Consider the following 27456-nt stretch of genomic DNA (forward strand, 5'->3'; position numbering starts at 1 on the left):
TGTCTCCGTAGCAACCCCTCTGTGGCTTTCTGCTCGCCTGGTGACGTCACCGCGCAGCTCCGCCTCACGTCGTCACCTCGCCGGCGCCGGAAGTGAGCGGCGCGGCGCCGGAAGCACCCGGCAGAAGCGTCCCAGCGGAGGAGTTGGCGGCATGGGGCAGTCGGGGCGGGTGAGGCGCGGCGGCCTGGGGGCGAGGGCGCGGGCGGGGCCGGCGGGGGGCCGGTGGGGTCCCTCCGGAGGCCGTGGCGCTGACCGCTCGCCTTTCGCCCCTGCAGTCCCGTCACCAGAAGCGTGCTCGCGCCCAGGCGCAGCTCCGCAACCTCGAGGCCTACGCCGCGCAGCCGCACTCGTTCGTGTTCGCGCGGGGTCGCGCGGGTCGCGGCGTCCGGCAGCTCAGCCTGGACCTTCGTCGGGTCATGGAGCCCCTCACCGCCACCCGCCTGCAGGTCTGCACCTCCCACCCCGCCTCCATCAGCCTTTGGCCCCGTCTTCGCCGCTACGGAGGTGGCTCCAACCGCAGAACCGCGCGAGCCTTCAGGCCCCCTGGCAGGAGAAGGGGACCTTTATGGGGACCATCGTCCCTGCCTCTTCGGATTTTGTGGGGCAGCTGCGAGGGGGCGCAGATGAACCCGCTTTGGCTGGATGTCTAAGACTGGTGGTTAAAAAGGGACTAGAGTCAGCAAAGCTAGAGTGGAAACTTGGGTTCTCTTAAAGGCCTGGAGAGAGTTAATTAACGTCGCAGGGCCCAGGTGGCTCATCTGCAAAATGGGCCAGGCACAGTAAACGAGCAAATTTAAGTCGGGTTAGGTCCAGAGGTCAAGAACATTCCACTCCTTTCTTTCTGCGACAGATTAAATGCAAGAAAGGGCATAAGAGCTCCAGCTTATAGCCCTTGCTCGCGGAGAGGATACCTAACGATCTTTCCGTTTTGTGTTTGTAATTCTCAGATACGAAAGAAAAACACTCTGAAGGATTGTGTGGCAGTGGCGGGGCCCCTTGGGGTCACACACTTTCTGATCCTGAGTAAAACGGAGACAAACATCTACTTTGTGAGTTAACACACCCACACCCCTCATCTTCCCCCTGCCCTCCTCCTCCCCCAACTCTCACGATGAACCCATATGCCTCTGAGTTGCCATGATTCTGGCTTCAAAGTAAACGCTCTGAAGGGATGGGGCGGAGGTTCCCACTCCCTGCTGCCTAGCTGGACACCTTGACTCTGACCAATCCTTTTGTTTTGTTTTTCCCGTAGAAGCTGATGCGCCTCCCAGGAGGCCCCACCTTGACCTTCCGGATCAATAAGGTAAGGGTCAGAGGTAACGAGGGCCATGTTGGGTAGAGGATGAATTCAGGGAGGGCGCCAGCCATGTGTGGCTGTCAGGCCTCACTCCTCCCCCCGTCCCGCAGTACACACTAATGCGCGACGTGGTCTCCTCCTTGCGCCGACACCGCATGCACGAGCAGCAGTTTGCCCATCCGCCCCTCCTGGTGCTCAACAGCTTCGGCCCCCACGGCATGCATGTGAAGCTCATGGCCACCATGTTCCAGAACCTGTTCCCCTCCATCAATGTGCACAAGGTAGGCTGGGCCTGGGGCGGTGACAGGTGAGGGTGGAAGGGCGGACAGTAGGTACCACACGTAGGCCCTTGGCTTGTTTGCTCGGTCCTTGCCTCTCAGCGCGGAGGCAGAGCACTCTGGCTCCTGAGGTCACATCTCCCTCACGTGTTCGTGACCCTGGGGTAACAGACTCCCTCGTAAGCTTTCTTCTTCTCTGAAAGGTGGAGAATGATCCTGATTGTCCTTTATTTCTTGAGTGGGGATTGAGTATTAGCCTGAGCAGCGTGCCAGGCACTTGGGACACCAGTTGATGGATGGGGAGACAGACTGACAGAGGGGAAGTCATTAGTCAGAGGTTAGACGCAGAGGGCAGGACTGGGTTTTTTAAGCTGTCTGGCTCCAGAGCCCTAGTTCCTAATCCCTGGCACCAGCGGTCTCAGGTAAGGCTTGTTAGGTGCTGATCATCAGGGAGCAGTCCACCCACAGTGTGGACGGCTTCGGTGGGCCTCAGAACCAAGAACTCTAGCCAGTGCGCCTGCCACTCCATTAGTCCCCCCAGTGCCACATCTCCCTGCTGAGAGATTTCTGGAACAGGGCCAGGGCCTGCTGTGGCTCCAGCACACAGGGAAGCCCGTGGGCAGTTGACATGTTGCTGTGCCCTCGCCTCTCCCTTCCAGGTGAACCTAAACACCATCAAGCGCTGCCTTCTTATCAACTACAATCCTGACTCCCAGGAGCTAGATTTTCGTCATTAGTGAGTACTCTTGTTGAGGGGCGGGGGGAGGGGAGGAGGCAGGGCTTCCACGTGTGGCTGATGACAACGCTCCTGCTGAGGCTCTGTGATTGTCCAGTTTCAAAGTAAACGCCCTGACGCACTGTGGAAAGGGGAGGGGGGCAGAGCTGACCCCAGTCTCAGGATCCCTAACCCCCCTTCTCACACCCTGGGTGTTGCAGTAGCATCAAAGTCGTTCCTGTGGGCGCAAGTCGTGGGATGAAGAAGCTTCTACAGGAGAAGTTCCCCAACATGAGCCGTCTACAGGACATCAGCGAGCTATTGGCCACGTGAGGAGGGCACTGGGTGGGGAGATCACTACCGCGCCGGAGACCCCGGAGCTGTTCCAGGAGCCTGGGATCCCCTACTAACCAGTGTGTCCTCTGCACAGGGGCGCCGGGCTGTCCGAGAGTGAGGCAGAGCCCGATGGGGAGCACAACATCACGGAGCTGCCCCAAGCCGTCGCGGGACGCGGCAACATGCGGGCCCAGCAGAGTGCCGTGCGGCTCACTGAGGTGAGGGCCCAGCCCAGGGCAGGCCCAGGGTCAGAAGTGACTTCCTCTGGCAGTACCCCTCCGCCTTCCCCCCGGCCCTGAAGAAGGACTGACTTGTCCCCTATGTCCCTCCAGATTGGGCCCCGGATGACACTGCAGCTCATCAAAATCCAGGAGGGTGTTGGGGAAGGGAACGTGCTGTTCCACAGTTTCGGTGAGAATGGGGCTGGGGAAGCAAGGGGCTGGGAGTCCAAGGCCCTCACGGGTGGGTCGCGAGGTGCACTGACACATCTGGGTCTCCGTGACCCATCTCTTCCCGCTCAGTGCACAAGACTGAAGAGGAGCTTCAGGCCATCCTGGCGGCCAAGGAGGAGAAGCTACGGCTCAAGGCCCAGAGGCAGGACCAGCAGGCCCAGAATGTTCTGCGCAAGCGGGAGCAGCGGGAGGCACACAGGTGTGTGGCCGTGGGCCGTGCAGGTGAGGCAGGGTCTCAGGTGCAGGCCGCCACCCTAAATGATCTCTCCCTCCAGGAAGAAGAGCCTGGCAGGCATGAAGCGGGCGCGGGCAGAGGCCAGTGGGGATAGCGATGCCGAGGACCCCGGCGCCCCCCCAGAGGGGACCGGCCAGCGAGAGGAAGAGGAGGATGAGGCCGAGTATTTCCGCCAGGCAGTGGGAGAGGAGCCTGATGAGGGTATGTGGCAGGGGTTGGTGCAGCTGGGCACCTTGAGCCCGTCCCTGTGGCCTGGTGGCCTTGACGTGGTCTCTCCCCACAGACATGTTTCCGAAGGCAGCCAAACGAAGACGGCCTGCCGGGCCCCCCGGCAAGAAGCAGCAAGGAAGGGGGCAGAGGCCAGATCGAGGTGCTGACCGGAGGCCTCCAAAGGCCAAGGGCAGGCAGCGGGCCCAGGCCAAGCTGGAATGCAGAGGAGCTGCCTGGGAGCACAGGCGGGGCCGAGCACGGCCACCTAAGAAAGCAGTCTGAGGCCAGGCCGGTGCAGTGGATGGAATGCCCCAAATTGGGGCCCAAGAGCCTTTGCCCTGGGCTTCCACCTGGGCCTCCAGGGGCAGCCCTCGGTTTCCTTTCATAAAGGAGCGGTTTTCTCCAACCTCCCACGCTGGTGAATGCTTGATTTCCCGTGAGTCTTGCGTCTGCATTGGGAATGGGGAGAGCTGGAGTCTCGTGGTAGAAAGCCCAGAGGCTCGGGGCCAGGAGCTTCTGGGAACCGGGCTAGGTTCGCGCCCACATCCTAAGCAGTGGACACGTGGGAACTGTTTTGCAGGTGAGGGCGATGGGCAGATTGAGTCTGGTGCCTCGGGGTGTCCTTGGCCTGTCCCCAGCCTAACCCCCCAGGCCCCTGTTACCCGCAAGCCAGTGACTAGGCTGCTCTGGAGGACAAAGTGTGAGGAGGAAGGAGGCCGGGGGTGGAAGCGAAGCTGGCTGGTGTTGGCAGTGGGCGGAGCTGAGCTGCCAGCGCTGAGAGAAAGAGGGTGGGGCTGCTGGGAAGGAAGGGGCCCGCCAGGCCGCTGGTTAGCTCGGCAGCGGCTCGGCTCAGCACCAGTGCTCCTGGTGGTGCGGCTTCGGCGCTGGACCCGGAGGCAGGGCACGTGGGCCATGGCTGCCGCCACATCAGGTGAGGGTCCTGGCCCCTGTGGCGCTGCCCAGGACCGAGGCTGGGGGTGGCCGGCTCCTGGGAGGCAGACGGGAGGGACTTAATTGCGTCTGGACAGGAACTTCCTCCCAGGGCGGAGATGGGACGAGGAGGCAGAAGCGTGGTTGGGGAAGCAGTCGCGTGGGGGAGGGAGGGCCGCTGGCACCTTGCATGGAGCTCGTGGCCAGCCTGCTGGACAGACTGGGAGCAGGCCGTGCACCCAAAGCTGAGGCTAAGTTGGGTACGTGAGAGGGAATCCATTCCAGATCTCTGTTCTGGTCCACGCTGCTGTGTCCCAGGCCTTGTTCTGGGCTCTGGGAAGCCAGTTGTGGGGCACTCCCTGCCCTCAGGAGAGGTCTTCTGGGTTGGGTTTGGTTTTTTTTTTTTTTTTTTTTTTTCCCCTCTCAACAGGGGTCAGATGGAAGCACAGGATTCGCATAAATAAGGGGGACAGGGTGCAGTTGTGATAATAGAGGGTCAGAATATGCCTCTCAAAAAAAACCCTCTCAGGGCTAAAGACCAGGAGGTGAGTGGGGGCACTGGTGACTCAGGAAGAGAGAATCAGTGCAAAGGCCCTGAGGCAGAATGCGCCTTAAGGAATAGAAAGCCAGTGTGGGAAGAAAAAAAAGCTAGTGTGGGAAAGACCTAGGGAATGAGTCACAGGGAGATGAGAGGGAGCAGCTGGACGGAGGTTTGCTCCTGGGGCCCCTCCGTGGCAGAGGTGAGCACTGCCTTTTCCTCCCAGTGAGGAGGGAGCCTCAAAGGTGAAAGCCGCCTGATTCGGGTGTCTTTGGGTGCCCTCTGGAGGCCATGGGGGGAACACATAGGGAGGTCGTTGGGAGCTGGGAGGCCAGTGCCTCTGGCACTGAGAAAGTGACCGACTCTGAAGGTGGAGGCAGCAAGGCTTGATGGATTTGGGAGGGCCATGGGGGGGTTGGGGACTCCCCCGGACTCCCCCGCCTCCACGCAGGCCTGGTGGTTGTGGATTGTCATTGCTGGCTTATGGCTGTCACGTGAAGGTGATGGCTACCTAGTTCTGGAATTCAGGACCCAGAGCAAGCCTGGTAGATACCACCTGAAAGGACTCGGGCTTCTGACGTTTCTGGGCCCGATTTCCTCCGTAAGAAGTTGCTGTGGCTGGTGTCCCCTCCTGGGCATGGGAAGGACTCCGAGAAAGTGTGTCCCCAAAGGGCTGGTGCAGCCCACCACGTGGTACGTAATCTGAAGGACTGGGCTCTGAAGGCATCAAAAGCCACGCGAGCGGGGCGCCTGGGTGGCGCAGTCGGTTAAGCATCCGACTTCAACCAGGTCACGATCTCACGGTCTGTGAGTTCGAGCCCCGCGTCGGGCTCTGGGCTGATGGCTCAGAGCCTGGAGCCTGTTTCCGATTCTGTGTCTCCCTCTCTCTCTGCCCCTCCCCCGTTCATGCTCTCTCTCTGTCCCAAAAATAAATAAACGTTGAAAAAATATATATATAATAAAAAAAAAAAAAAAACCACGCGAGGAGGGACGGCGCTCACTTGGTGACACCATCTGCCCACAGGTGCCATACCCTGCCCGACCAACTTCTCGGCCGCCGCCGATCGCGTCCTCAGTCGTTTCCAGGAAGACTTTCTGTGGCCCGTGCTGGTGGTTGAGTTCCTGGTGGCCACGGCCAGCAACGGCTTCGCCTTATACCGCTTCGGCACGCAGGAGCGGCGCCCGTGGCACCCGGCTGTGGTCTTCTCGGCACAGCTGGCCGTCAGCGACCTGCTCTACGCCCTGACGCTACTCCCGCTGGCCGCCTACCTCTACCCCCCCAAAAACTGGCAGTATGGGGAGCTGGCGTGCCGCCTGGAGCGCTTCCTCTTCACCTGCAACCTGCTGGGCAGCGTCCTCTTCATCACCTGCATCAGCCTAAACCGCTACCTGGGCATCGTCCACCCCTTCTTCACCCGCAGCAGCCTGCGCGCCAAGCACGCCTGGGCCGTCAGCGCTGCCGGCTGGGTGCTGGCAGCCGTGCTGGCCGCGCCCACGCTCGGCTTCTCCCACCTGAAGCGGCCACAGCAGGAGGGGGACTGCTCTGTGGCCAGGCCGGGGGCCTGCACCAAGTGCCTGGGGACGGCGGACCAGCACCTCGAGGCCTACGGAGCCTACAGCCTGGCGCTGGTCACGGCGGGCTGCGGCCTGCCGCTGTTGCTCACCCTGACGGCCTACGGCGCCCTCGGGTGGGCAGTGCTGCGCAGCCACGGCATGACGGCGGCCGAGAAGCTGCGTGTGGCGGTGCTGGTGGCCAGCGGCATGGCCCTCTACACCGGCTCCTACGTGCCCTACTACGTGACACTGGTGCTCAACGTGTCCGCCCGACAGCACTGGAGAGCCCGCTGCCCGGGCTTCGCTAACTCGGCCGAGGCCGAGGCGGCGCTGGATTGGAGGATCTACGTGAGCCACCAGGTGATGCGGGGCCTCATGCCCGTGGCCATCTGCATCCACCCTCTGCTTTACATGGCCGTGGCACCCAGCCTCGGCTGCTGCCCCGGTCCAGGAGGCTGCCTCGGCTGCGGGGAGAGCCAACCCCCCGAGGACGCCGACGCCGGGAGCTCTGGCCAAGTCCTGCCCCTCAATGTCACAGCCACCCCCAAAACCTCGGGGTCCTAGTCCCCCGAGCTGAGCCGACGACCCGGCCTATTTTGAGCCACTGCCGCCTGCCCTGGAATCCATCCGAGAGCATGGCAGGCCCCAAACCGCCACTTCCTCCGTGGTCTACAGAAAGACCTGATGGGGGACTGAAGGTGCCCAGGCCAGGGAGGGCAGGAACTTCTGCCCGAAGCCCTGATCCCGGAGAGGGCTGGCCCCCACTAGCCACAGAACAGGTGACTAGACAAGGTGAATAAACAAGACAGCACATGACAACCGCAACCTTTTTATTGCCGGGAGCCCCGCACTCGGAGGAGCTGGCTTCCGTGGGGGCCCTGGGGGCCGGGTGGCTGCTGGCTTAGTTGGTTGACGGCCTGAAGAGAGAAATGGGTAGTGAGAGCAGCCTGTGGGGGAGGAGTTCAGATCCCAAAGGGAATTCCAAGACTTCTTGCTACATACAACTGGGGCCTCCGTGGCAATGGGGGGGGGGGGGGCGCGGGGCAGGGTGCACAAGGCGCAGTGGGGCCTCCTTAAGAAAAGGACAGTAAATGACCCGTCCCTCGGAACAAGCTTGGTGGCTATTAAGCTGGCGCAGGGCCTACGGTCTGAGTGTTGGATGTGACAAGGGGGCGGGAGGCAGGGGTGCAGCAGTGGTCTTACTTGGCCCACTCGACATTGAGGATGAGGTGGTCATATCCAAAGCCAGACACCCCGGCGATGGCGCGTGCGGCATCCTCACGGCGGTGGAAGCTGATGAAGGCAAAGCCCTGGGCGGGGGGGGGGGGGGGCCGAGTCAGGGGCACAACCAGGCCAGGCGACCCCTTCCCCAACCCCCACAGCCACCAGCCCACCTTGGACTGGCCAGTGGTCTTGTCCTTCGCCAAGTAGATGCGAGATATGGAGCCAAAGGGCCTGAAGAGTTCCTGCAGGTCAGTCTCGCGAGTGTCCTCGGACAGGTTGGTGACACGGATAGTGGCGTTGTCGTCAGCTGGACATGCAAGGAGAGGCAGCTGGTAAGAGAGCGGCCCTCACCAGACCCTGGACAAAGGATCGTCACGGGGGGAACGGGAGGCGCCCTCCCGCTGGCTCACCTCTGCGGTTGGGCTGCATAGACTCCCCACGGCGGCTGGCCCCATCCCGCAGGCTCGGGGGCACGTACTTCCCGGTCTTGTTCTGGGCAGCCTGCACCGGCTCCAGCTCTGGAGGCCAAAGCAGTTGGGTCAGGCTCCACCCGGCGCAGATGAGGGACAGGCCCGCCCCAGGAGGCTGGCAGTTCTGGCCCCAGGCCGGGCCAGGCACCGTCTATCAAACTGCATGCATCTGGCCGGTTCTCAGGCCCCGTGGCCACATGGACATAAAGGTCACATCCAGGAAGTCCGAAGAAGCCACAGACGCTGATGCAACCCAAGGCAATTGTAGCTGAGGGCGGGAGGACCGCTCAGCTTCACAACACACAGGAACACGGCAGGGACAGTCCCCAGGTCCCACACACTCAGGCAAATGCCACGTATGCTGCGTATCAAGTCACAGGTATAGAACTGTCCAGACACACACACACACGCAGAGCCGTGGTCGTGTCTGTGGCAGACACGGCACACCCGAGTCCACAACAGAATCACAGCTGGTAAGTCTCAAGCATGTGCGGTGTAGACACAGCCGTGGAAAGCAATGGTCTGCCAGCCCCAACCAGAAAAGATGCGCGACATCACCAGCAGTCACCAACCCAGCCACGCTCTCTCACGCGCACCCAGGCCGCAGCCAGCCTCGCGGTGCTGACGTGAGAGGACAACTTGCGAGGGGGACGGCCCCGTCCCCCGACGGCAGGTGAAGACCAAGGACCCTCCCGGAGTTGCACGCGGTCCTCCCCGCCCCCGCCCCACAGACCGCCAAGCTGCATCCCCAGGCCCGGGCACCTCCAGGCAGCTTCTCCTTCTCGCCGGTGGACAGGCCCAGCTGCTCCGCCAACTCCTTCTGCATAGGCCCCAGAGTGTCCTTGTAGGGACAGCGGGTAGTCCAGTGGTCACCCTTGCAGATGCGGCAGGACACAATCTTCTGGCCCTTGAGCTTGTTCATTGGGTCCTCCTCTTCCTGGCAGTTCAGATCCTAGGCGGGCAGTCAGGGGACGCTCAGAGCGGAACTGCCACACCCCGGCCACCACCATCACGGCCACTGGCCCTGCCCTGTTGCCCCACTCACCTCTTTGCTAGTTATGAATGTCATGGACACATCGTCACTGACTGTGGTGGTGGCCACGTTGGGCCCCGGTGGGTCAAACTCTGAGTTCCCAAACTTCTTCCAGTTCTGGGCTCGGGGCGGGATGAGGGACAGGTTAAGGCCATGTAGGACCCCCTTCGCCGACATCCCAGACCACAGTAGCCTGTCGGGGCCTGAACCACATTCTTCGCCCTCCCCCAAAGCCCCCCCCGAGCGGTGACAATGACAGTTCCTGTTTCCTAGTGTGTACCACTCCTGGCATGTGCCGGGCCTCAACCTCATGCCGGCTCCAGGAGGCAGGTAGGGACAGCTCTCAGCCCCAAGTTCCAGATGAGAGAGCCAAGGCCCGGCAGGAAGCAGCCGCACAGCCAACCATTCCCGGGGACCCGTGACAGTAGGTGGGCCAGCTCCCACAGGAAGCGATGCTCAGGGGTGTGCAGGGGTCACCCAGACCATGAGGGGCCTTGAGCTAGTTAAACAAGCTAGGCCTCGGCATCCTCCCCTAGAAGACGGGGACCACAAACGCTCCCCGCCTCCCAGGGTTGCTAGGGGGATCCGATGAGAGAACACTTCCCGCAGAGCACTTGGCACGGGGTCTGGCACAGAGAAAGAGCACAGAAAGTTGTGCCAAACGTATTTATCGTTACTTCTTCCCCAAGCGTGCAGCCCAGTCGATCAGGAACTGCTGTGACCACCTCAGGGGAGGGCTTGGCTCCGTTCCTCCTGGTGGACAAGCTGAGAGGACTGAGAATCTAACCCCACTGACTTTTCAGTGCCCCAGCAGAACACACACCGACGTCAGCCATGCTCCAACACAATAGGTGCCTAAAACTAAAGGCACCAGAAAAAAGGGATTCCTAATTCCTCTGAGCCAGCCCCGGGGGAGCCCCCGAGACAGGAGCAGGGTCTCACCTTCCTCCTCGCAACAGCCTTTGAGGCCTTCCGAGTCTCAATTCTGAAGGTACGAACGATCTGTGGGGGGGCCCCCCCCCCCCCCGAGGCTCGGACTTCCTGTGTCTCTGAGGCACCTGGAGCCAGCCAGCCCAACCCACCCAACACCCACACGCCGTCCCCTCCCGGCGCAAGTGCCCTCAAGAGCAAGGGCACCCACCTCCTCCCCCAGCCTCACCTTGAACTTCTTGCCGTCCTCATCTATCTTGTACTCCGTCACCGTCTTGATGTTTCCATTGATGACCTCCTTGGGAGGCGGCAGCGGAGCTGGGAGAGAGGAGAGGTGAGGGAGCTGAGCCCCGGGGAATGGGGACCAGGAGGGAATGCCGCTGGGGAGAGGCAGCCCCGAATGGAGCAGAGGTCGCCACTCACCTCCGGGCACTAACTCGGGTTCCGGGCTGGTGTCGCCAGTGGCCAGAGGGATGCCCTTGAGGAGCTCGCTGGTGACACATTTGTCTACAAAAGGGAGTGTAGGGAGGAAGGGTGAGCTGGAGGAGCGGGGGCGCCCGAGACAAAATGAAGGGCCCTTTGGGTGGAGGCCCACACCAGGAGCCCGGGAAGGCGGGACAAGGGCTGGGCGCTGGCGAAGAACTGCCCCGGGACAGCCGTGCCCGGACGTGGGGCTGGCTGGAGTAACCTCGAGCAACGGCAAGGATGGAAGCGGGGGCAGCCCATAAAGCCCTCCCGGCGCAGGCATAAAGGCAGGAGGCGGGCTGCTACAACTTCCTCCCCGGAGCAGCTACGAGGGCTGGGCGGTGGCACGGGAGGAGGGCCGGGCCAGCGATCATCTGGAACTGGCGACAGGCTGGCCCGGAGGATGGCGCGGGACAGAGGCCGCCGCGATGGGGCCTACGGGATCGGACCGCGGTGGCAGGGCCGGAGCAGGCGGCAGCGACCGGCCCGGGGGCTGGCTGAGGTGACCGGGGACGACCGGGCATACTCACCGTCCTCGCCCTCCTCCTCCACCTGGTCGGCCCAGCTGGGCTTCGAACTGCAAGAAGTTTGCGGAGGGGAGGGCTGGGTCAGCGAGGCCAAGCCCACGCCGCCTCGACGTACCCAGGCCCCGTGGTGCTCCCTAGACCCCCCAGCCCCCCTCCCAAGGTTCGCTCCGGGACCCCCGACTCACTCAAAGTCTCCAGTCGGCATTTCACGAGCCTCTCCACGCAGCCCAATCCCGGGCCAGAGACCGGAAGTGAAGGGAGCACGAGACTTCCCGTGCCGCCTAGAGCGGCCCGGCCGCAGCGCCCACAGCGCCCTCTGCGGACGGAGGTGGAGATGCCGGCTGGGTGAGCCGCTGGGCGCGGGCCCCCAGTCTGAGCGGAGGAGCGATCCATTTACCTTTGAGAAAAGTTTTTAAAAAACGTAATAACTATAAAGCTCACTTACTGGGAGCTTACTGCAGGCCAGGCACCGTGAGGAGGAAATTATCATTTTCGTTTTGCCGCTGAAGAAATCAAGGCTGGTCTTCCTAAGTCTGGGAAGAGTTTTCCTGATTCCAATGATCAAGATGTTGTCTCCCACCTTTTCCATTTCATTCTCCCTCCCAACATTCTTGGCTCTCCGATGTGACCTTTTCCACTTATTTGTTTATTGCCCAACTCTCCCTTTAGAGTATTATTCTCAGTGGGAGCCACATGGCTCCCAAGGGGGCCAACAATAATTCTTGGCCTTAGGTATTACAATGGCTTGTGGCCCTCCAAAACCAACTCTTCTAGACAAGGTCTTCATTTTTTTTTAAGTTTATTTATTTATTGAGAGAGAGAGAGAGAGAGAGAGAGAGAGAATCCCAAGCAGGCTCCACGATGTCAGCCCATAGCCCAACTCGGGGCTCTATCCTACGACTCTGGGACCATGACCCGAGCCGGAATCAAGAATCAGATGCTCAACCAACTGAGCCACCCAGTTGCAATGCAAACCCAGCCCCAATGCAAACTTTCTGGGTGGAAATTCGACAGACAACATCCACTAAAACTTGAACATATGTGTATTTTGTTTTATGGTGGCAAAGACCTACAATATTCTATCAGTTTTAGGTGTGCATGATAGCGATTTGACAATTGCACAAATCATGCAGCATTCACAAGAAGTGCGGTCACCATCTGTCATCATACCATGTTATTCCAATATTATTGACTGCCTTCCTTATGTTTTCACCACCATGACTTGGTTACTTTAAAACTGGAACTTTCTACCTCTCAATCACCTTCACCCATCTCACCCATATCTGTTTCTTTAGAGCAAGCAAGTCAATCAACCTGTGAGAAAACTTGTAAATGCATGTGAAGATGTAAAAATTAGATACATGTGCAGTCTCGTTCGTGATAGAAAAAACTGGAAATGCTATCTGTCTGCTCATAGATTAAATAGATTACAGTATATTATGCCACAATCTGTGTCATGCTCTGCAGTCTTCAAAGAACCGGATCCATTTGTGGTTATGTTTAAAGTTTATCTAAGTAGTCTCTGCCCCCAACATGGGGCTCGAACTCATGACCCCGAGACCAAGAGCCGCATGCTCTACTGACCGAGGCAGCCAGGCACTCCCGATTTGTGGCTTAAAAAAAAAAAAATCTCCAAGACACGAGGAGGGAGCAAGATGTAAAATGGCAGATGATGTAGGGACCCATTCGTGTAAATGTTTAGTAGCACATATAGGTAGACACATGCGAACTATTTTCCGAAAAGAAATATCAAATTGTGTCTGAGGGATGCTTCAAGAGGAAGGCATCAGGGGAGGAAAGCTTGTTTTTGTTTGGACTTTTCTCCTATAGTTAACATTTTTTACCATGTGTATACATTATTTTGGTTTAAATAAAGGCATACACATAAAATTACACACTTTATGCTTTTGGGTTTTGTTTTGTTTTGTTTTGTTTTGTTTTTGAGAGAGAGCATGAGCACGGGAGGGACAGAGGGAGAGGGAAAGAGAAATTTAGGAAGGCTCTATGCCCAGCACAGAGCCAGACATGGGACTCAATCCCGTGACAATGAGAGCATGACCTGAGCTGAAATCAAGAGTCGGACACTTAATCGACTAAGCCACCCAGGCACCCCGGAATAGTTCTTGGGGCGCCTGGGTGGCTCAGTCAGTTAAGCGTCCGACTTCGGCTCAGGTCATGATCTCACGGTCCACGAGTTAAGCCCCACATCAGGCTCTGTGCTGACAGCTCAGAGCCCGGAGCCTGCTTCGGATTCTGTGGCTCCCTCTCTCTCTGTCCCTCCCCCGCTCACTCTCTCTCTCAAAAATAAACACCGAAAAAATATTTTTTTTAAAATAAGCGAAATGCTTTTTCTCAAACATCATGTATCACTTTTACAAAAAGTCAGGTATCTCCCAAGGAAAAACAAGAGGCCCCAAGGGAGCACAGGGACGTAGGGAGAAGCTGGAGTCCGAGGGTGGATGGATAACAAAAAAAGCCCCCGAGTCCCTCTCCTCCAGCCCTCCCTCGTAGCACCAACATGCCTCCCGCGCCCAGAATCTCCACAGGACAGCAGCAAACCAGCTGTGCGAAGCGCACGAGGAGGGGAGTGAGGACACGCCCACACGGAACGCATCCTCCGGGGATTGCGCGGCAGCTTCGGGGCGATTCGCTAGATCTCCCCGTGTAGACCGAATTCCACTTCTTGGTATTTTCCATAAGGAACAAACGCACGTCCACGAGGACCCGCGTGTTAGGGTGTGCACACGAACGTCCGTAGCCACTTTATTCACAATGGCTAAAAGCCACTTTATTCACAATGGCCAAGCACCGCTTGGCTTAGTGGGCTAGGGCTACCACCACAAGAGCACCACAGGCTGGGGGTCAAGGACATTCCTGCAGGCTGGAAGTCCAAGGTCAAGGCATCGGGCAGGCTGGTTCCTCCCGAAGCCTCTCTCCTTGGCTCGGGGACGGCCATCTTCTCCCTGTGTCATCACGTGGTCCTTATATTGGAGTAGGGTCCACCTTAATGACCTCATTTTAACTCCATTATTTCTGTAAAGGCCTCATCTCCAAAGACACTCACATTCTGAGGTCCTAGGGGTCAGGGCTGAAACACGAGTTTTGGGGGCACACGATGGAGCCCATAATACAAATCAAAAGTCCATCGGCAGACGAATGGGAAGCCAGAGGTAACTGTGTGCTTCTCTACAGCGGGCACAATGTAGCCATAAAGGAGCAAACTAATACCCACGGTGACGTGAATCCGCATCAGAGACACAAAGGAAGTGGCCCCACACGATAGCACTTGTGTGAAATCCTCAAACCACTACCTGAAGTCAGAACTGAGAGGCTCTCTGAGGGTGGAGGGAGGGGTGCCAGGCATCCTCCCAGGGTGATGAGAGTTTCTAACACGTCCACCTGAGCAGGGGTGATGACACAGGCAGGCACGCGCATAAAAAGTAATTCAGCTGAGGGGGCGCTCGGGTGAAGCACCCGACTTCGGCTCAGGTCATGATCTCGCTGTTCGCGGGTTCGAGCCCCGCGTCGGGCTCCGTGCTGACGGCTCAGAGCCTGGAGCCGGCTTCGGATTCTGTGTCTCCCTCTCTCTCTCTGCCCCTCCCCTGCTCATGCTCTTTCGCTCTCTGTCTCAAAAATAATAAATAAACGTTAAAAAAAACAAAATAATTCAGCTGCGCTTATAAGATCTACACACCTTAATGAAATCCAGAGGGGAAGAAAGCAAGGTTCAGTCACAGGAAGAAGACCCCCAAGCCCAGCCATGATTCTTGACGGAGTCCATTAGATCAGAGGCCACAAAAGGATCATCGAAATCCATTCTCTCACCTGCATCTATCAACTGCCATTCTATTGCAGACAGAGCTTTCTCCTCACCGGTGGGCACCACCTGCGTACTAAATACAGTTCGTGCCACAAGGAAGGCCTGAGTTCCCCCTCTGAATGACCTCGAAGTGCAGCCATCGCGTTTAATAAGTCACCTCAAATGGTCACAAGGCTTTGAGCCACCAGGGGATTTCATTGATCAAATGTACCGCAATCTACTACAATCACCATTCTTGTCACGTCCCCAATTCCACTAGGGTCTCCTTCCCACGAAAAGGCTGAACTAAACTCTGACAGAAGGAAGAACATTCTCTGCCAGGCAGGCAGGGCAGCGGAAGCTGCTGGAAGCCATGTCCCCTCCCTCTGCCCCACACCAGCACAGCAGCGCCCCCTTGGTCCACAGCCCGGCTCAGGCGAGTGCTCTCGGGGTACACGGAGGCAGGTGTGCCTCGAAAGGCAGTCACTCACCTGGGCCACCCCTCGAGGGACAGCCCGCTGCCCAGCTGAGACCTAATGGCTGAGCCACAGCGGAAAACAGCTTCTACCACTTACGCTAAAGTGAATCCTCAAGTTCTTGGTTAGCGTGTTGCATACCCGAAACACAGACTCCCAACTGGAAACAAAAATCACGAAAATAAGGGAATTCAGGTTGGCTAGGTAAAACGAAACAAAACAACCACCTAGTACACAAAGTCAATAATCAATACGAGTCAATCTTTCTGTAGAAGCAAAGAACCACTGCTTAAGAAAGGAGCCTCGGGGCGCCTGGGTGGCGCAGTCGGTTAAGCGTCCGACTTCAGCCAGGTCACGATCTCGCGGTCCGTGAGTTCGAGCCCCGCGTCGGGCTCTGGGCTGATGGCTCAGAGCCTGGAGCCTGTTTCTGATTCTGTGTCTCCCTCTCTCTCTGCCCCTCCCCCGTTCATGCTCTGTCTCTCTCTGTCCCAAAAAAAATAAATAAACTTTGAGAAAAAAAAAAATTAAAAAAAAAAAAAAGAAAAAAGAAAGGAGCCTCTTCCCTGCCTCCCACCAGAAAACAAAAAAGAAATCCCATTTACGGTAGGAATGAAAGGATTAAATACCTAGGAATCCAGTTAAGAAATCTGTAGTACATGGGATGCCTGGGTGGTTCAGTCGGTTGAGCCTCCGACTTCAGCTCAGGTCATGATCTCACGGCTTGTGAGTTCGAGCCCCGCACTGGGCTCTGTGCTGATGGCTCAGAGCCCGGAGCCTGCTTTGGAGTCTGTGTCTCCCTCTCTCTCTGCCCCTCCCCTGCTCATGCTCTGTCTCGGTCTCAAAAATAAATTAACATTACAAAAAAAATTTTTTTTAAGAAATATGCAGTACCTAGGAGTGACTGGGTGGCTCAGTCAGTTGAGCCCCTGACTCTCGATTTCGGCTCAGGTCACCTTCCCAGGGTTGTGGGATGGAGTCCTGTGTCCACCTCGGCGCTGGGCGTGGGGAGCCAGCTTACGATTCTCTCTCCCTCCCGACCACCCGTGTGCTCTTGCTTCCCCCCACCCCAAAAAAAAGGCAGTATCTAGATGAAGACTTTGACATTTTGAAACGTTGAGGGACATGAAAGAATACCTGAATAATCAGGGCTGACCCTATACTTCGAAAGGCAGGCTTGTCCTTAAGAGAAGTTTTCCCCAGAAGTCTGTACACCTCAGGCAGCCGCCGTTAAGAGTACCCACTAGGCTTTTACATGTGCCAAGTCCAAAGTCTGACCCAGTCGTGTGTGCTGGTGACTGACACTTCTTTGTCTGCTTCTGCTTTGTTGGCATTTTACAGGAAGTCCTTTCCCAGAGACAAACCAAAGAGGTTTGATGGTTTTAGAATTTAGTAGGATTGAAGAAAATAAAAAGGGGGGGGGGCGGAGCGCCTGGATGGCTCAGTCGGTTGAGCTTCCGACTTTGGCTCAGGTCATGATCTCTTGGTTCATGGGTTCAAGCCCCACGTCGGCCTCTGTGCTGACAGCTCAGAGCCTGCAGCCTGATTCGGATTCTGTCTCCGGCTCTCTCTGTGCTTTCTCTGCCTCTAAAATAAATAAACATTACACACAAATTTAGAATTCAGTAGGATTGAATTAGGCTGAAAGGATGGAAAAAGCCTACCTAACAGACTCTTAAATAAAGGGTCTGTCTGGGGGGACCAGGCCAGGGCTCCGAGGGACTCCTCTCTTCTTCCCCCCTCACCCACTACACGGGCTTCCACGCTCATGGTCACAGATGGCTGCTGCACCACCAGGCATCACAGTCCATTCTAGAGCACAGAAGGGCTACAATGGGGAAGGCCAACTAAGACTGTTCCTTTAAAAGGCTCTCCTGGAAGCCACACTAAGCGACATTCACTTGGGTCTCAGCCAGAACTGAAACAAGTTAACCGTCAGCCCCAGACACAGGCATAGCACATGCGGAATGATCTAACTTCGGACAAACACGTCTATACCTGCAGCTCTGAGAGCCCATTCTCATCCGGGCTCAGCCAAGAGTCAGCCAGAAGTCCTTCGTAAATTACAAGTCACCAGCCAGGGTGATTTATAGGAGAGATTTATTTGAAGAAATATTACAACATATAAAAACTACATAAAGTCTTAATTCCCACTCATACGGTGGTAGATTTGATATAACGCATAATAAAAAACTTTTAAAATCCAGAATGCACAAAGTACGGCACAGTTTGATCACTAAGTCATTAGTTGATAAGCAAACCTCACAGAACAGCTTCATGTCAGCCAAGGCCACAAACACCGTGTACAACACATTTGAACTGACAGATTTTGACATGTTAAAAATACAACATCAGTGCATGTTGGGGATCCCTGGTGCCAGAAACAAGGGTGACGGGAGGGCAAAACTAGTCCTTGGTAGCTTCCTCCTCCTTGATTTTCACTAAAGAGAAATAAAAGGTAGAGTCATCGCAGAGAACACGCACGACCCTGCACAACGCAACAGGCAAGTGTAACGAACAGAACTAGGGGCCCCTGGGTGGCTCAGTCGATTAAGCATCCAACTCTTGATTTCGGCTCCTGTCATGGTCTCACGGTTCGTGGGTTCGAGCCCATGTCGGGCTCTGTGCTGACAGCGCAGGCCCTGCTTACAATTCTCTCTCCCCCTCCCCCCTCCCTGTCTCTCGCAAAAGAAACATACTTAAAAAAAAGAGAAAAATCGAGAACTAGGTTAGCAGCCAGGTGTCGATATTAATGGCCCTCCAAGTGAGACGTGCAGCAGCTCTGAGTGAACAGAGGGAGACCGCGCCCTGCTCCCAGGGGTTCCCTACGTTCCCAGCCTGGGTTGGCATCTGAGCCAGGCTGCGCAGCCTGAGGAAAGGGCCCCGGGCCCCGACCTGCACGCCAGCGGCTCCCACCGTACCTGAGGCACTCTCTCGAGCTTTGGCCAACATACAGCGCTTGATCTCCAAGCCAATGGCTTTGGCCAGAGGTGGCGGCACAGCGTTCCCCACCTGAAGGAGGGAAGGAGGGCGGTGCGTGGCTTGGCACGGCCGGGGTCAGTGGCAGCCTTTTCTCAATGACGTGAGCCCCGTTCACGTGGCCTCCGGAGCCGGTTCCACCATGACGGCTCAGGGACCCTCCAACCGGCCTACCTCCCCACCCTGAACCCCGTGTCCAGGCCCACCCACAGAAAAGGGACCTTTAGCGGGCTTTAGGAAACTCAGATCGACATGGAGGTCACCATGCTTCACTTTCAGCCACGAGGGATTCTTTCCAGAGAACAGGAAGGGGGGGGGGGTGTTGCTAGAACCCCCGGGGTACTGTTGCTTTGTAAGCCATGAACAGGCATTCCTTAGATGGAAATACATGTAATTAAGAAATAGTAAACTTAACACCCTGAGTATCAGTGAGGAACTGTGGGTTTGTTCCCACCCTGAGCCCATTTTGTCTGCTCCTTCACTCAAGTTCAGTGCCCTGGAACTTTCCTTTGGGCTAAACCTGCCTCAGAGCTGTGAAGTGACAACCAATGTGCTTAATTAACCACAGCCTGACCCGCGAGCACTCTGGGTCCCAGTGACAGGCTCTCTCCTTCCGGGCGTCCCCTTCCTGGCAATACCGAGGCCAATCGGCCAATAAACTCCGGGGGCTCCGTGTCCCCTCAGAAGTGACCCCGTGAGCCCTGCTTTCCCCCGGAACACCTGCACCCTGGGTCAGACAGAGGGGCCTCTCTCCCGTCGGGGCCGCTTTGAGGAGGGGCTCAGTGGCGCCTCACACAGGGACAGAGGAAGAGCCGGCCCTGCTCCCCTCGGCTGACCTGCCGGTGCTTGTCCAGGATGTTGCCGAACAGCCGGTAGGTGTCCGGGAAGCCCTGGGAGCGGGCGCACTCCCGCACGCTCACGACGCGGTGCTGCTCAGGGTGGAGAACGCGGCCCTGGAAGGGAGAGGGGAGGTGGGAAGGGGAATGGGACTGGGCCCGCCCGCCATTCGGGGCAGGAGGAGGGAAACTGAACCATGGAGAAGCACTGCAGCCTCAGGCCTCAATGGCCGAGCCGGTCTCCATCGGCAGAGGCTGGGGGGTGGGGGGAGGTGGGGGTGAGGAGTGCAGGCTCCCCAGGGGCCACCCCCACTGTGAGCCCCTGCCTCCGTCCCCTCCCTGGCACCGTCCCCTCCCTGGCATCACCACGGCCCGCAGACCCACCTGCTTGCCCATGGGCTCGGGGTTGGTGACGGTCGTGCTGAAGAAGCCATCCCACTCGAGCCGTCCGTAGAGGCCGGCCCAGTGGTTGTGCCTGTTCCCGGTGTGGGGCAGGCACCAGGGGATGAGGGTGTTGAACTGTCTAGCCGCGGAGTCACAGGCTTTGCCCGCTGGAAGAGAGGGCTGCCATGAGACTGTGGTTACAGAACGGGAGGAACCGAGCAGCCGACAATCCCTGTCCCCAAAGCTCTTATCACTTAAATGCTCTCAGCAGCTATTTAAAGCCAGGACGTCCGCGCCCAGCCCAGGTCCTCAGGTCAGTGAGTGGCAGCCCCCAGTACCTCCTGCTAGGAGACCCCAGGCAACAGTGCTCCCTCCAAGCCCCCTGGACCGCTGCAGGGGATCAGGATCCAGGGGGCTGGGGCCGGGAAGCACCCCCACCCCCGGCCGCGGCACAGCAGGGCCCCCACCTTCCACACAGGAGCAGACCCCGCGGAGGGCCCCAGTGCTGCTGCAGCCGTTCTTCTTGTCGTGGTACGTGTATCGCAGCTTCCTGGCCATGGTGCCATCGGACAGCCGCACCTCGATGTTCGGCAGGTCGCGCCAGTCTGAGCCGGGGGCCAGAGGGATGTGCCGCATGCGGGCGGCCACCAGCGCGCTCATGTCCTGAAAAGTCACAGCAGGCCCCGGCCGTCACATCATTCATGGAGTGTCTAAGCACCCACGGTAGGCTGGGCGCCACTATCCCAGGAACTGGAAACAGCACGGTGACCAGGAATCACCAAGGAGGGGCTCGTATCCCATCGGGGGAGACCAAGAGCAGCCCAACCCGACGACCTGCAGACTGCACCAGCCTTGAAGATAACCAAGCACGGACGTGGCAGAGAATGGGGGGAAATGGGTGAGAGGACAGCTTGGGGCAAGCCGACAGGGCTTCTCGGAGGAGGGGGAGACGTGTGGGCTGAGCCCCGCAGGATGAGAGGAGAACCGGATGGGGAAGAGCGGGTTTGGCGTATCTGGGAGAACACACAGAGAGCAGGGTTGGCAAAAGACGAGGGGAGTCAGAGGCAGCGGGGACCAGACACCGATTCCGGGAGGAGTGGACGCTCCTCGTGACTGTGCTGCTGGGGCTGCTGCGGGGGCGGGGGGGGGGGGGGCGGTGTGTGCACAGACAGCGGTGGCAAGAAGAGAAGCAGGAGGAGGAGGAGGAGGTCTGGGCTCGGGGCCACGAGCAGAGTAGGAGCTGGACGGGGCCTGGATCAGGTCCCGCTTCCCACCCCCAGCCCTGGCTGGGCTCCAACCACACGTTCTTGCTCACGAGGCCGCCGGCCCGACCACACCGGCGCTGCCGGCAGGGCTCCATTACCTTACAGATGTGGTCCCTGAGGATGGGCTGGTACTGTGAGCCCCGGAGCTGCCTCTGGAACCAGGACTGAGGCTCCCCGTTGTACAAGATCTCCAGCGCCGAAGCTCCGTTCCGGACCTCGGGGAGGTCGGACATCGTGTCCCGCACGGTGATGGTTCGGAACGGGCCTGAGCTCAACCTGCGAGAGCACAGCACGCAGCTGACACCTCTGGGGACCCAGGAGGCTGCTGTCCCGCACATTACAGGTGCCATGTCCCGATGGCCGATGCCGCCCTCTCCAGGGGGGCAACCTAGCTCCCAGGTCAAAGGGCCACCCGAGGCCACATGGGCAGCGCTCTTCTCAGAGCCGGTCTATGCAGGGATGGCCCGGAGGTGTGGGCCCTGCTCTCGACTACAGCCAGGTCCAGTCACGGCCTGCGTGCGGCTCACTCAGAGGTCAGAAGCACTCGTGTGGCAGGCCAAGCGCTGCGCCGTCCGCGCCAACACGTTCTCCGCCGTTCAGGTCTCCCGACAGACCCGCCACCAACACGCCTCCCGGGTAACAAGCACCGTGACACGACGGGGCGGGCGGGGCGGGCGGGGCTCCTACCTGGTTATGTTGCTGACAAACTTCTTATCGTCCACCACGACGCTCAGCTGGCAGGCCCGGGGCGCGAACACGTGCAGTGGCTCTGGGAACAGGGGAAGCTTCTCTCCGGGGGCTGCAGCCAGGATGATGGCCCGCCTCCGGGTCTGGGCCACGCCATACTGACCAGCCTGTGGAAAGGGCCAGACACGCACAGTCAAGCCCCTAGTTAACTCTGCAGATTTATTTTTTAATGTTGATTTTTTGGGGGGAGGGGCAGAGAGAGAGGAGGACGTGAACCCGAAGCAGGCTCCAGGCTGACAGCAGAGAGCCCGACGCGGGGTTTGAACTCATGAACTGTGAGAGCGTGACCTGAGCCGACGCCGGACGCTCAACCAACTGAGCCACCCAGACGCCCCTCGGCAGGATTACTCTTAACGAGTAAGAGGGACAAAAGATCCCACGTGAGGGCCACAAGCCTCTGGAGAAGATGGAGTAAGCCCTGCTGGCAATTCCAGCCGGCTCTTTCCAGAGCCCTGCGAAGGACCCTGTGGTCTCAGCACTCGGGAGACAAGAGGGAGCAGAGAGGCCACGGAGCCTTGCCGCCTACCTAGCAGTAGGCGGTCACAAGAGCTGCCAACAAGGTTTGGCTGGTGAGCCCCAGACCCAGGGAGGCTGGACCGGGTAGGGGGCAGACGCTCCCTCGCTGCCTTCCAGCCAGGCTTCGTGTCAGAGCGTCGTCTCAGATCTAGTTATGCTGTTAATTACTGAACAGGCACGTACACGGTAGCTGCTTTTCAGGTCAAGCCTAGTTCCCTCTGGTCACCCCAGATCTCCGTCCTTGCAGACAAAGCTCCCAGTAGCTCCTGGAGGGCGGTCTCCCACCTCCTCCTGAGGTTTGTACACGTGTACATTCACCCAGGAGAGAACCGTTAACCCGCGACGGTTTAGTCTGTGCATCCTTCTGCCATTCTTGCCTCACCCGCCCCCCACCGCAGGGATCAAATTGCTACTAGAGTTCCACAGCTGGCCACCACCCTGGCCTCTCAAGAGGAAGGGGCCGGAAACACACGGCCCCTCCTCAGGCACGAGGATGTGGCTCTTGAGAAGAGGCAGGTGGCCTTACTGGCACACGAGTTCTGTGCTCCCCAGACCCAGACGCCGCGAGCTTCACGGCGGGGCGTGCGGGCCCACCTGCCGTCTCCCCCCACCCGCACCGGCACCCCCACAGCTCACGGCACTGCACGCCCGTCCTTTCCAACTCTACCTTCAGGTAGAGACCATCTGCTGCAGTGCAGGGACCACCGAGCCCCCCTCCTGTCCACACCTGTCAGCCCACCTTTGCCCCCTTCCCCAAGAGAGCCTACCTGCAACACGCCGAAGGTGCACTGATAGCCCATACGGACAAGGCAGCGGAGAGTGAGCTTCAGGACCATGGAGCGTTTGAAGGAAACGAAATTCCGGACGTTCTCCAAGAGGAAGTAGCGGGGCCGGTAGTAGTCACAGTAGCTGTGGGAGGCGGGAGAGACTACGAGGGTCATCCGCACGCACCAAGTGAAGAGAAAGACCTACTCTACCCGAGGCTACACCCAAATCCTTGATATCTGCTTGCTGGGAAGCTGCACCTGCTAACTCTCTGTCTCCCTGGCAAGAAGCCAGCTGCGAATGCCCTGGAAGCAAAGGCCGGGCGCCTCCCCTCCACACGTGGCCTTCAGCAGGTACAGCGGCTAAACCAGCTGCTGCTACCCCGGCACACCCCGGGGCCAGCAGTCTAATCACCGCCAGGCAGTCCTGAGCACAGGGGCTGCTACTCTGTTTACCTGAGAAAGGAAACCACCAAGGAGTTCTTGAACTTGGAGTAGGTGCGAGAGTTGAAGCGGTTCATGCCGCTAAACCCCTGGCAAGGCGGCCCACCGCACAGCATCTCCACATCTCCCTTCTGAGGCAGCTTCTGACCACGGGAGTTGGTGGCCTCCCCGGCCATGACCAGCTTCAGCAGCACATTGCAGTCCTCCGTGAACACCGTGGACCCGGGATTGTTCAGCCGGAACGCCTGGGCCGCAGGGTCCCACATCTCAATGGCCCACAGTGTTTCCGAGATGCCTGGTAGATACGAGGACAGATACGTGCTAAGAACCCCCTCGAATTACACTCAAGGCAGAACCGGGACCAGAGCCAGGAAGGCCTTCCAGGTAGAACCTGCCTGATCCAGTTTTACTAGCTCTGCAGAGAAAACCCCATGGCATTTACCTGCTTGGTGGAATCCTTCCGACAACCCTCCACAGCCAGAAAACACGTCCAGGGTCCGCAGCTTGGGCAGCTGAATTTCGGTCTCTGGTTCACTTGGCTCGCACGTTTGAGACTTTGCCTTGCCCTTCCCTGGAGACAGGCCAAAAGTCAAGTCTGAGCCCTAACCTGCTGTCCCTAAACGCTCATTCTGAATTAACAGCAAAGAATGAGGTAACATCAGAGGCATTTTCATACCAAATGACTCATCAGTAGCCTGAATTACGTAAGGCAGACTTGAAAAGAACCCTGTGGATAACCACTTACCTTTCCCCTTCCCCTTCCCTTTATTTCCAGGGCTACGGGCATGGTTAGGAGGATCTTCAAAGCTTTTGTTCTTGGCATTATAGGCCTGAGAAGGAAAGAACGACAATAGTCTGGGAGAGAAACACACCGGTCTCTTCTCTAACAAGGACAATTTAAATTAACCTGCTGAAGACCCACTTAATTTCTCCCTAAATTTGGCCACAAGCAATTAGCCGTCAGTGAAAACACTCTGATTTTATTACACTGGCAACAGGGAAAAAAAGTTCTAGAATGTAAGTATTTTACGTGCCCAACATTAGAATTCCTGCTGTTCAAAGCCCCTGGACTACTCATTCTAAAAACTGGAAAAAGTGATATATTCGGCCATCCACAGTGGAACCTGGGGAAACCCAGGCATGTATCAACTTCAGAGAACGTAACACAGAAAAGCCACGCTCAACCAATTTAAAAGTGATCAGCTTAAATCGACAGACTCCCGGATCCTTTCTCCATCACCAGGGCCACTGCCCCGGTGTACAGACCTCACCTGGCCGCAGATGCCTCGGTGAAGGGACTGGGACTGCCTGGGGTAGGGCCTCATGAGTCCGCCAGGGAAAGGGGCATCTTTCCCTAACTCACCCTAAAAGAATCAGTAGGGTTGGTGGAGGCCACCTAAATAGTCTCCAGATAAACCGCAGAAGCAGAAGGATGCTCCTATGTTTATATTCTGCATTTTAGAGTCTTTTTATTTTACAGAGAGAGTGTGTGCACGCCCACAAGCAGGGGAGAGGGGCAGAGGGAAAGTAGGCTCCGTGCTCAGTGCTGAGCCTAATGCACGGCTTGATCCCGCAACCCTGGGATCATGACCCGAGTTGGACGCTCAGTTGACAGAGCCACCAAGGCACCCCTCCGTTCTTTTAAAGGCAAGTGTCACGTTCCAGAGGAATTTGAATGCCACTGATTCATACTCTGGGTAAGTCAACTGCTTTCGTAGGGGCTGTGACTGTGACCTGAAGCCTCTCCCTGCGATAAGCCCGGAGTCCCACCTCGAGGAAGTAGAAGCGGTCTGGGCCACCCGCAGAGAAGTCCTGGAGGCCGCCTGGCAGGTCCTCCCCGTACTCCACGGTACAGCGGCCCTGCACGGCCTTGAAGTCCACCACCACCTCCTCGTCACTCCAGTAAAGCAGGTTGATGTCCGCGTGGTAACTGGCCGGCGTAGACTTGTGGGTGTTCTCTGGCCTGAGCGTGGAAGACTCTTTGTTAACAATCTCCTTTGTTGCGAACGGGACAATTAAACGGCCCCCCATTTCTGGGGGTGCTCAGAAAACCCATGGGTAAAGACCACAACCCCCCAGTTAAGGGGATCGGTTACTACCCCCGCTAAGCCGGCACCGCTGCCAGAGTGGGCCTCCTTGCCACGAACTCAGCGGCTGGTCTGCTTGTCTGCTTGCTCTTCACACCCACGACTGCGGTGCAAACAGCCCTGCCCTGCGTCCAGAGCAGCAGCCGCCTGCTGCCCAGTAAGGATCTAGACCTTCCTCCTCTTGCCTACACTAGCCAGCCTGGTTTCTTTTCTGTAAACACAAATGACTGTTGCAGAGACTGTAATAATCTTTCACGTATATTAGTTAAGAAGCGAAGCAACCTTATACCCATCTCTATCAGTTAGCTCCTGATCAGTACGAGTTCCTAGGGTCCCCAAAAAAAGAGTAAAGCCAAGACCTTAGGAATTTCCTAAAGTGTAGACAGACAGAAAGCCCAGAAACAGGAAGAGGCACCTAGGAAGAACAGGAAGAGAGAATGGGGGGGAACCGGGGGGGAGGGGACACAACTCAGACAATCGTAAACAGAACTTGAGATTCTCTGAGGGTGTCTTAGGCAGAGCCCAGGACGTTCCACTCCTGATTTTGTCATACTCTTTTTTTTTTTTTTTTAATGTTTGTTTATTTCTGAGACAGAGCATGAGTGGGGAGGGGCAGAGAGAGAGGGAGACGCAGAATCCCAACCAGGCTCCAGGCTCTGAGCTGTCAGCACAGAGCCCGACGCGGGGCTCGAACCCACAAACCGTGAGATCGCAGCCTGAGCCGAAGTCGGTCGCTCGACTGACTGAGCCACCCAGGTGCCCCATGATCTTGTCATACTCTTGACTTCTGCTTAAGGATTTCTTTGGGGGAGACAACTCTGCGGCTCTAAAACAAAGGTCTAAAGCAAAGCTATGAAATATAATTACAATTCTAGTCCCTGTCAGCACCCACCAGATAATTAGAAACACTTAGAAAAACAGCTACCTCTACCGAAGTCTTAAAATACCACCGTGTGTGCTGTTACAACCCCATTTCAGACTTCCAGAAGTCTGCCGCCATCCTGGAAGAGCAGAGGCCTTCACTGACCTGTAGAACTTGTTGATTCTGATCTTGATGTCGGTCTCATTGGGCCTGCCATTGCTCTTCTTGATACAGAAGATTTCTTTGATTCGGCCAATTCGATACGGCTCGGGGGCATCCAGGTTGCTGCCTTTGATGTAATCGGAGTATTTCCGGTAGTGTTCTGGGTAGAGGTCTTCGTCCACAGGCTCCTTCCGCGGGCGCTTCACGGGACTGGACAGCTTGATGCTGCAGAGAAGCCAGTGTTACGCATAACTGAATACGAAGCCATAAAAAGGAATCACCTAGTGTGACCGGCCAGTAACACTACTACTTAAATCCAAACACCTTCTAAACCAGCGCAGCTAAGCGCCTGGAGATTTACGGAGAAAGATGAAACCTCATCCGGTTTAAAGCGGCTTTCTCCATCTGTGTGCCACTGGCTACGGTAGCTGCTGACGCTGTTTGAATAGGCCCAGCTCCCAGCTGCGGGACAGGACGGCACTTCCCGGCATGTGCCTCGTTCTGCCCAGCGAGTGCGAGAAAGGACACACAGCGGTGCTAGCAGGAACGCTGAGCTGCCTCCAGTACGCTCTCCCTCGGCTCAGACCGGCAGCCCCGAGAAGCCAGTGCTCCCACCAGCCCCAGCCCCCGAGTGACCCAACAGGCCAAGTGCCCTGCTGAACCACGAGGGACACGCAGTCCAGGCAGGGAGGCAACTTCCACAGCTGTGGGGCTGTCACCAAGCATGACCTAGGCTCTCCCGACTGGGGTGCTGACCTAGAGGGAATGCTGAAAGGACATGGGTGGAGACTCACAGTCTGGGCAAGTTGAACCTGGCCTGACTACGGGGGTAAAACCGGTCATCGGATTCGGCTGCAGGCTTGAAGCCTGCTGTTCAAGAAAGCAGCTGCCATGTTTTCCCACCAGGCCTCCTTAGTCCACTGGGCTCCGAAGGTACCTGTGAG

At 57.7% G+C, this 27456-nt stretch overlaps 3 protein-coding genes and 2 non-coding genes across 8 annotated transcripts in view; 3 read left to right on the top strand and 2 right to left on the bottom strand.

Annotated features, from left to right (window-relative positions):
- The first annotated feature begins 4 nt into the window (after window positions 1-4).
- On the top strand, window positions 5-7361 carry P2RY11 (purinergic receptor P2Y11). The gene is given in 13 exon segments (XM_040449841.1): window positions 5-169; window positions 276-446; window positions 948-1049; window positions 1253-1303; window positions 1408-1578; window positions 2235-2311; window positions 2512-2619; window positions 2721-2844; window positions 2959-3037; window positions 3148-3277; window positions 3354-3514; window positions 3597-3683; window positions 6016-7361. Coding segments are annotated over 13 exon segments (2409 nt in total). The 5' UTR covers window positions 5-151; the 3' UTR covers window positions 7146-7361.
- On the top strand, window positions 1097-1183 carry LOC121014119 (small nucleolar RNA SNORD105). Its single transcript, XR_005783048.1, has one exon. It is a non-coding gene; the product is annotated as a small nucleolar RNA SNORD105 (small nucleolar RNA).
- LOC121014121 (small nucleolar RNA U105B) lies at window positions 2359-2438 on the top strand. The gene has a single exon (XR_005783050.1). It is a non-coding gene; the product is annotated as a small nucleolar RNA U105B (small nucleolar RNA).
- On the bottom strand, window positions 7359-11496 carry EIF3G (eukaryotic translation initiation factor 3 subunit G). Its single transcript, XM_040449839.1, has 11 exons — window positions 11380-11496; window positions 11198-11244; window positions 10626-10709; window positions 10432-10520; window positions 10215-10274; window positions 9285-9389; window positions 9002-9191; window positions 8180-8287; window positions 7940-8076; window positions 7749-7855; window positions 7359-7462 (listed from the first exon to the last, which is right to left on the bottom strand). The coding sequence occupies exons 1-11, from the start codon at window positions 11397-11399 to the stop codon at window positions 7447-7449; spliced, it is 963 nt and encodes a 320-aa protein (XP_040305773.1). The 5' UTR covers window positions 11400-11496; the 3' UTR covers window positions 7359-7446.
- A 6053-nt stretch (window positions 11497-17549) lies between these two features.
- Window positions 17550-27456, bottom strand: part of DNMT1 (DNA methyltransferase 1) — a 46915-nt gene continuing 37008 nt past the window's right edge. For 3 of the 4 annotated variants that reach the window (XM_040449843.1, XM_040449844.1, XM_040449845.1), the window contains 13 exons: window positions 26516-26737; window positions 25172-25364; window positions 24147-24231; window positions 23844-23972; window positions 23414-23696; window positions 22961-23102; window positions 21618-21784; window positions 21029-21206; window positions 20133-20328; window positions 19666-19832; window positions 19282-19398; window positions 18388-18478; window positions 17873-17907 (listed from right to left, as the gene is read on the bottom strand). In XM_040449843.1, the coding sequence (XP_040305777.1) occupies window positions 17873-17907; window positions 18388-18478; window positions 19282-19398; window positions 19666-19832; window positions 20133-20328; window positions 21029-21206; window positions 21618-21784; window positions 22961-23102; window positions 23414-23696; window positions 23844-23972; window positions 24147-24231; window positions 25172-25364; window positions 26516-26737 (2005 nt within the window). Of the gene's footprint in view, window positions 17908-18387; window positions 18479-19281; window positions 19399-19665; window positions 19833-20132; window positions 20329-21028; window positions 21207-21617; window positions 21785-22960; window positions 23103-23413; window positions 23697-23843; window positions 23973-24146; window positions 24232-25171; window positions 25365-26515; window positions 26738-27456 lie in introns of all 4 variants that reach the window. The other variant, XM_040449842.1, reaches the window with a different exon arrangement.

This window comes from Herpailurus yagouaroundi, unplaced genomic scaffold (genome assembly GCF_014898765.1).
Source record: "Herpailurus yagouaroundi ecotype Mexico unplaced genomic scaffold, PumYag 200, whole genome shotgun sequence".
In the NCBI taxonomy this organism is placed as follows: domain Eukaryota; kingdom Metazoa; phylum Chordata; class Mammalia; order Carnivora; family Felidae; genus Herpailurus; species Herpailurus yagouaroundi.